Raw genomic sequence first — 8,399 nt, forward strand, 5'->3', positions numbered from 1 at the left:
CAACCCAACTCCCGCGCGCGCTTATTTTTTGGCGCCTTTATCTCTCGCGCCACGCGCGAGTTCACGAGTTATCAAACATTCCCAACCCCCAATATATAAAAATTTCTGTATCAAAATTTTTGTTTTTTGCGCGCGCGCGCTCCGTACTCTCGTGCGCCGCGATAGCGCGCGCTTTTTCCAACGCAATCTCCTAGTCCCAGAAAGACCCAATCAGAGTTAAGAGAAATATTTCCAATCTCTCCGATACTTGGCTATGATTGGTTATAAGAAAGTTTGATTCAAACTATAGTAGAGGCGCTGGAGGAAGGGAAATTTAGTTTTTGGAACTTTTTGGTTTTGGTAAAAATTGGCAGCACTGACTGTTAAGTAGGGGGGGAATGTAAAAATTGGAAATATATAATTTTTTTTTGGTGGTCTTTTTGGTTTTGGTTGGCACCTGCTTTTTTTTCTCTACACCACCGTCCCCGCTTGCTCTGGGACTTCTCTCCTCTCTTCTGCTGGTTCCTCTCGAAACTTTTTCGCCCTATCCCCTCTGAGATGGTGGTGGTCCCCGGACCAAAAAGAGAGCGACCCTGTAGATCGGAGATCATTTGAGGTTGGGAATTCGAAGAGTGTGGAGTTCCTAGGTTTTTGGTTAGGTTGACTTTGATGATAGTAGACCAAAAACTCTCGGAAAAACTTCTACCCCCTGACCTAAACTACTGTATTTTAAAGTATTTTTTGTCGTCTTTTAATCAAATGTTGGAATACGTCAAAAATTACTACCACCACGTGTGTTTTATTTTATTTAACAATTAAGTTTAGTTTTTGTAAACTAAATCGTGCCATATAAAGATGCCTCGGTCATTTTTGATTAAAAAACACTCCAAAGTTACTGGTGTGGTTAATGCGGATGAAATGGTCGCGTTTTACAACCAAAGCGATGACGAGGAAATGAGTAGTCCAATTAAGACTGAAATTAACAATAATAATGATAGTAATAGTTCTGTTAAGTCAAGTAGCGGTAGTCCTACTTCGGTAATTGTTAATTCGCGTCAACAAGCGTACGGCGGTAGTAGAAACGCGTCATTGCCTTACCAGGACAATCGACTGTCGCGTCATGAACGTCACGACGATGTGCCGGTCGTCTTCAAAACCAAGAAAATGCTGGCATTGGTTGATTTACCAGTTGTCAATAATTATGGTGAGTTTATAAAACATTTTTCATTTATTTTTATTATTTTCTGGGTTTTTTTTTTGTAAAGTAAATAGCGTTACCATCGTACGATGACGTCAGAGAATGATTACCTTTCCAATTGGACACGCGTATTTTGCTAAATGATGCAATATCGATGTTAGACACACTGTTTACGCGGGTTTTTACCAACCTGACCCGATTGCTATGACATTCATTCAAAGGGAAGGTAAAATTATAATGAATATTGGAAATAAAATTGTGTCTAGCATTGAAATTTGTTTACATTTTACCATCCTTTTAAAAATTTATATCGTAAACCCAAATTAATCATTCAAAGTCACGCAACTTCAATCAAAATATAGTTTGTTCTCACATTAATAGCTAGAGAAATTTCTTCACCCAGTTTCTTAACCTTTAACCGCGCTAAACAGGGTATTGCCAGTAATTTGCTATTAGAGCATCTCCTGTAGGTTTGGAGGAACTGAATTGAACTAAACTACATTAAGCTTTTCAGTCTGTTTGTTAATTGCAATTATTGCACTCACAAATGACTGGCAACACTTGCCTGTAGGGAAGTTGAGAGGATTATAGGCAATTCGGTCACTTTCCCCAAGGGGCCCTTAACTTGTTGGGCCGTTTTGATGGGACCCCCGATTTCGTCAGTGTTCCCTTGGCCCACAAACTTTCTCGACGGCCCGTACACTAACGCAACAAGTACTTAAGTCTAAAATGAATTAAAAAGTACCGTAATAATCAAGGCCGTCCTAGACCAAAGAAGAAAAAGTTGGCCACCCTTTTTAACCCAAAAACTCGCTTACATGGAGTCAACCCGAGTCTGTCCTATACTCCGTATGGCGCCAAATTTTGAACACGCGGCTTCTGTGATTCCCGTTCCCGTACCTATAAGATAGCCAAGGGCTGACACTAGCACCACCGAGTACATCCTTCGAACGTGCTTGAAGAATTGGCCTTAGGGCGCTCTCTCTAGGTCTATAGCTATTCTTCGAACTTTTTTTGTTTCGGCCCGGTAAAAACTAAAGGTACAGGCCTTTTCTTTTTCTCGTGAAAGTTGCACGCGCCATCCACGGCATGCCGGGAGCATGCAGCGCGACAGGTGCGCTTCTTGCTTACCTTAAAAAATATATATCTAAAGGTTTTCTTTCCCTAACGAAAAAGAGTCTCTCCCTGAGGCTACTACCGAGTTCCGAAAGAATTAAGCACCCGGTTCATCTTTTAGTCATTTCAAGAAAAAAAAAATCAGGTATTTTAGGCGGTATCTATTGTTTATTGGGACTCTGGGAGAAATAACTTTTGGTTGGGTTCGTGGAATGTGCAGTCAGGGGAAGAATGGGGGATTTTACAAGGGGATTAGGGAGATTATTAGGGTTTTGCTGGGGAATTGGGGAAATATTGGGGGTTTTATAAGGGGATTAGGGAAATATTGCGGGTTTTACAAGGGAATTAGGGAGAATATTGGGATTTTACACGGGAATTTGGGAAAATTCAGGGATTTTACAAGGGAATTAGGGGAAATACTGGGACTCCAGAGGAAATCAGGGAAAATACTGGAATTTTACAGGGTTACTGAGCTTTCAAAGGGAATCAGGGAAAGCATTGAAATTTTGCGATATTCAGAAAAACATTGTTCAATACGAGTTCTGGCAAACTCATTGTATAATTTGGTCACGATAAAATGTTTCCATAATGTTATACAAAACATTACAAAACAGTGACACAATTATAATAAAACCCCTCAAGCCAAATTATTAATTACCCGTATTTGATACCGGAGGAACCTTAAAAACAATTAAGTTTTACACTAATTGATATCAGAATGACGATTTCTTTCAATTTAAATATTTTTAATAGATTAAACTTTTAAAGAAAAACATAATAATAATAATAATTATATCTTGAAACGTCTGGGGTTTGAAAATTATCCTCCAAGGCTTGTCACCTGCCTAGCTTAAGAAATGAAAAAAAAAAAAATATTTTAAAGGACGAATTTTAGACCTTAGTAAGTTCTATCGAAGAAAAATATTTATGAATGACAATATTAATTGACCGTTAAAAATTAAAGTTACGAGGATCAGCCCCTACTTTAATATTAGAGTCAAATGACGTTGTCGAAAGGTATATTCGCAGCGCGTGAACAGTGTCAATGTATATTAAAAAAAAAATACCGGCGCGTGCGACCTCAGAATTCGTTCCGGAGAGATTGGACACTTTCGTAAAAACAAAAAGTAATTTATTCCATTAATATTGATGAATGAATCATTAATGTGACAAGTATCCTACCGATATTATAATCCCCTTGGAGGCATTAAGAAAGTCCTTATCAAGGTATGATAAAAAAATTCGCGTGTGGCAACAGGTGGTACAGCTGAAAACTCCACTCTGTCTCGTGCCTGTTTATTAGTAGTAAATTTTTTAGAGCCCAGAGCTATTGAGGATTATTTAGGAATTCTTATCTTTTCTATAGAATAGTCGTCGTCGGGTGCTAGAAAAAAAGAAAACAGCCTTATAACGCTTATTTGTATAAATTGTCGAGTACTTTGATTATGATATAGTTTTGTGTTTAAATACAGAGGTCGTAGGATCAGATTTAGAAAAGAAATGTGCACTGATTTGACAAGATTAACTTTTGAAAGCAAATACGTTGTCAATATCAGACGAAATTTAACACCTGGCACCACTTTGAATGATTAATGAAAACCCTTACCTTGATTTCAACATTATTTAAAGCGATTAAAAATGAAGCTAACCCAAATTTATGATTATTTTCAGATGATAAAGCTTACGATTTGAGCGTAAAAAGATCAAGTTCACCACTTTCTCCGTCAATATCGGCCGCATCGTCACCCGAAGACTTAATGAAACGCTCACCAATTCATCACCACCAGCAATCACCTTCGCCTACGCACCATCGCGTATCCGTGGTAACTGGTCCATCACCTCCGCCAACCCCGCCATCTTGCTCTGAAAAATCCATTACTCCACCACCGGGGGTTGCTATGCTCAGCTCGAAACTCAATTATGGCACTCCGAATGGACAGCGTAACCTTTTGCTCAAAGCGGAACTAGAAGCGCCGCCCACGTGGCACCGTCCGCAGCCATTTCCGCCGTATTTACCCTTCAACTTCCCTGGAATTTATACACCTTTCCCTGGACATCCCGCTCATCGTAATGTGCTTGGGCATCCCGTTTATCAAGCGGCAATCTCACCCAATTCGGAACCGCAACACTATGTCCCCGCGTCCAAGTATTTCCCAGCGTCTTCCTCTAACCATCAACTAATGCAATTATCACCACCGAGATCCCTGGGTTCCAACTCAAACAACCCAACCATTGTCCGACCCGAAGCCCATCATCCTACCGTACACCATCAATCAATTTCACCAAGAGTTCCTTCGCCCGGGGTTGGAGGTTATTACTCATCCTCAAATCCAGGACATTACCTCGGAGGACGGTTAACCGTCTCCTACAATGACGTTGGCCCACCCGCTTTTTGTAGTACCACTCCTCCGTGGTCCTCTTCGGAGGAAAAGACTCAAACCTCACCGTGTCCAAGTTCGGACAGCGATTCCGGACGCGAGAACGCCATGGTCACTTCGTCTTTACCAGATTCAAAGTCACCCAGAAGAAAACCGACCACTTTCGCGTCACCAGTTAATGGTAACTCAAATACTAACGAAAGCCCGCGTTATCAATGCGGCGATTGCAACAAAAACTATTCGACGTACTCTGGTTTGTCCAAACACCGGCAATTTCATTGCGCGCAAACTCAAACGAAGAAATCCTTCAGTTGCAAGTATTGCGAAAAGGTTTACGTCTCGTTGGGAGCTCTGAAAATGCATATCAGAACGCACACTCTACCCTGCAAGTGCAAACTATGCGGGAAGGCATTCTCGAGACCTTGGTTACTGCAAGGACATATCAGAACCCATACCGGGGAGAAGCCATTCGCGTGTCAACATTGCAGCCGGGCCTTCGCTGATAGGTCAAATCTCAGAGCTCATTTACAAACCCATTCTGACGTTAAGAAATACAGTTGCAAGGCATGCAGTAAGACATTTTCGAGAATGTCCTTGTTACTGAAACACGAGGATGGAGGATGCGTCGCTGCTCAACGATGATGAACTTTGACCTTTATGTTTGTTGGGAACTATTTTTTCTTTTTATAATCATAAGACTCGTAATGAAGAAAGTGCCAAAAATTAACTCCCCCAACCCACCCCCCGTCAGTCGCTTCAAGTCCTATAGCAAATACTCCTTGGGTATCATGTTAAAAAAGTTTTTTTTAATTTCAATAATTTTTCAGTGGCAAGATATATTTTCTTTTGTGGTCGAGAAGGTCAAAATGTTGTATTTTTTTTATCTTCTATTTCGATTCTAAGTTAGGATGTGACCGCCCCAGGGATCTAAGTAGTAGTGGTAGTAGTACTTAGAAGGTTGCCTGCAATACCATGGCGCCAACAGGGCTGAGCCAAATAAAAAAAATAAAGAAAAACCTTGGTCAGGTGGTATCCGTGGTGATGGTGGTAGTAGTGGTGGTGGTTAAGAATATATTTTATTATTATTCCTATGTCCCACACCTGCCCTAAAAACCTCGACTCGACTCGACTCTTCGGGAGTCGTCAGTACGACCGATAGTCTAGTATGTCTTAAGAAGAGAAGTAGTCCTTAAAAGATATATTCTTCATTGCCAAAAATATATATATATATGTATATAACGATTATATAACAACTTTAAATCAAAGTAAGGTTTGAATTGATCTTTAATGAGATGTTACGATGATCCTGCCTTGATTTCTACTTGGCACGACCTGTCGATGAGGTTTTTTTATTTTTTTATTTTGGGCCCGATTCACCTGCCGCCCGGCGGGGTAACTAATAGTTAACGTTTTGGGTTTACAAGAAGACCGCCTGTTTTTTTTTTACCTTCTCTAATTTACAATTTTGATTGTATACCCCCCTCCATATCCCCCTGTTGGACCCAACCCCGGTCACACGACCAAAAACGTCTTGTAAAGACACTGTCATCCCTAGGGGAAAATATTTCTCATCTTTTTTTACAGAAAGATAAAAAAAATTATGACCTTGTTTCAAATATCAAGGAAATTTAAAAATTTTAAAAACTGATTTAAATTTTCAATTTTTTTTTTAATGTTTTTAAAATTTCTTAGTTGATATTTTGGAAATTATTTTTTCTTTTAATATAATTAAGGCTTAGCTATATTTAATTAACACGCAACGCCGGTCATTGAAGCCCAAATTGAACTAAATTGAACTGACCTCAAAAAATTAATTTGAATTTGACAATTGTTAAAGTTTCTATTCATTATTTTTAATATAATTTTTATTTTTTTCGGGATTAAATTTTAACGGAAATACTATCACCTGTCTATCCGCGACTTAAAAAGTTAAAACGGAAGACAGGTGTAATTATTTCCGATTTATTGAGGTTTCCTCTCTCGCTCTCTGTCTCTGGCAAGCAGGATTTCCTATTTCCACATTTTCGCTAAGTCATTGACGGTCAAATGTTGCTCTTAACCCCCACAACTACCACCAATCACAACCACCCAAGTTACCACCAACGGAAAAGGTTCCCCTTAAATTTTTGTCCATTGAACCTGATAACCTCTAGCGGGAAGGGGCGATCCCCTTTAGCCCCCCAGGGGTTATCAGGGTACGTACGAAACCCCCCACCATAAGTATCTGTAAAATATTTTTTCTTTTTGAAAATTCCCAACCAAAATGGAATATTGGGAACACCGTGAATTCTAAAACATTCTGTGCCACAAGTAGTTTCTAGTTTTTTTTTAATATAATTATAATTTTTTTATATTATTATTTCAACCCCTTCCCCCCCCCCCGGTAAAATTATTAATTGCTCCATAATTAATAATTAAAATAATATTAAAATGAGCTCGGATGAAAATTTGAACAATTAACTAAATTTCAGACTGATTAATTTTTTTTATAAATTTATACATTTAATTAAATTAATATTTAAATAGGCTCAAAAGATAATTCAATTAACTATACTTGATCAGACTGATTAATTATTTTTTTATATACATTTATACAAAACATATTTGGCCAAAATTTCTCTTATTTTTTTTTTTTTTAAATTGAATTATTAAGCCATAATTTTATATATACAGTGCCATTATGGTGTAGTTATAATTATTACTAAGATTATAATTTTTTGCAATTTTTATTTTAAGTTGCTAATTATAAGCGTTGCTAGTCACAATTATTTTTTTTATATTATATATAATTGCTCATTTTAATATTATAATTAAATTTATTATCACAAACACACACGAATTTGAATTCACGAAACGCGCGTGCGCTGAAGCAGTTTTTTTCACGCGGTCATTTTGGTTTATTTTTTTTTACATATATATATTCCTACACTTTATGCCAAATTTATAATTTTTTTTATTTAAAAATTTATTTCGAATAAAATTGTAAATAATTATTTTTTAGTTTTCGTTCACAATTATTTTTTTTTTTAATGGGGAAGAAATAAGAATTGATTAATTAATAAATACGCACTGTTGTAACATATTAATAATAATAATAATTAAATTTGTTACATTTGAATAAATAATATTAATTCTAATAAACAAATTTAAAAAGAAATCATTCTTTGTGTTTTCATGAATGACATGAAAATGTTTCTCTATATTGTAAAAAATACCAAATATATTATTATATAAAAAACAACTGCAAAAAACATCGATTTAAATAAAAACAAGTTATATTTCAAAAACATTTTTTAGTGTTTTTAATATTTTTTCAAAGGATTTTTTCATAGAGAAATAGCAGAGACGTGGTTTTTAAGGTATTACAGCGTATTAAAATTTTCAGTGAGCTGCCATTAGCCTAATTGGCGTAGGAGTTGACCTGTCGTAAATTTCGTCTATTTTTAAATAGACGCCCTAATTTTCTCAACAAATTTTTAGCGTTTACCCCCAGACATGCGCAGTTTTAAAGTGATAGTATAACACAAGAGATATTGACCTTGAAGATAATTTCCGTTTATGGGAACCGATATTGAGGAAGGGGAGGGGGTCTTTTGGGCTCAAATTTAAAGAAGCCGTAAATTTCCCATCACTCCTCTATCGCGGGAGAAGATTCGATGCACTTGACGTTAATTTTCTCGTGGGCAGGGCACAGGGGTCTTGAGAAAATGGTCTTGAATAAATTATCC

At 37.2% G+C, this 8,399-nt stretch overlaps 1 protein-coding gene across 1 annotated transcript; it reads left to right on the plus strand.

Moving 5' to 3' along the window:
- The first annotated feature begins 490 nt into the window (after positions 1 to 490).
- Positions 491 to 7,960, plus strand: LOC149676757 (uncharacterized). Its single transcript, XM_089838338.1, has 2 exons — positions 491 to 1,183; positions 3,965 to 7,960. Exons 1-2 carry the CDS (start codon positions 835 to 837, stop codon positions 5,311 to 5,313), a joined length of 1,698 nt encoding a protein of 565 aa, XP_089694464.1. The 5' UTR covers positions 491 to 834; the 3' UTR covers positions 5,314 to 7,960.
- The last annotated feature ends 439 nt before the right edge of the window (positions 7,961 to 8,399 follow it).

Source organism: Phalangium opilio, unplaced genomic scaffold, assembly GCF_054372755.1.
Source record: "Phalangium opilio isolate 3A_F unplaced genomic scaffold, DU_Popi_V2 ptg000045l_1, whole genome shotgun sequence".
Classification (NCBI taxonomy): Eukaryota; Metazoa; Arthropoda; class Arachnida; order Opiliones; family Phalangiidae; genus Phalangium; species Phalangium opilio.

Excerpts from the sequence above, each read along its gene's own strand:
- LOC149676757 (XM_089838338.1), top strand. The coding sequence starts at position 835 with ATGCCTCGGTCATTTTTGATTAAAAAACACTCCAAAGTTACTGGTGTG. Across the intron at positions 1,184-3,964 it reads ACCAGTTGTCAATAATTATG|ATGATAAAGCTTACGATTTG; the intron begins GTGAGTTTATAA and ends GATTATTTTCAG.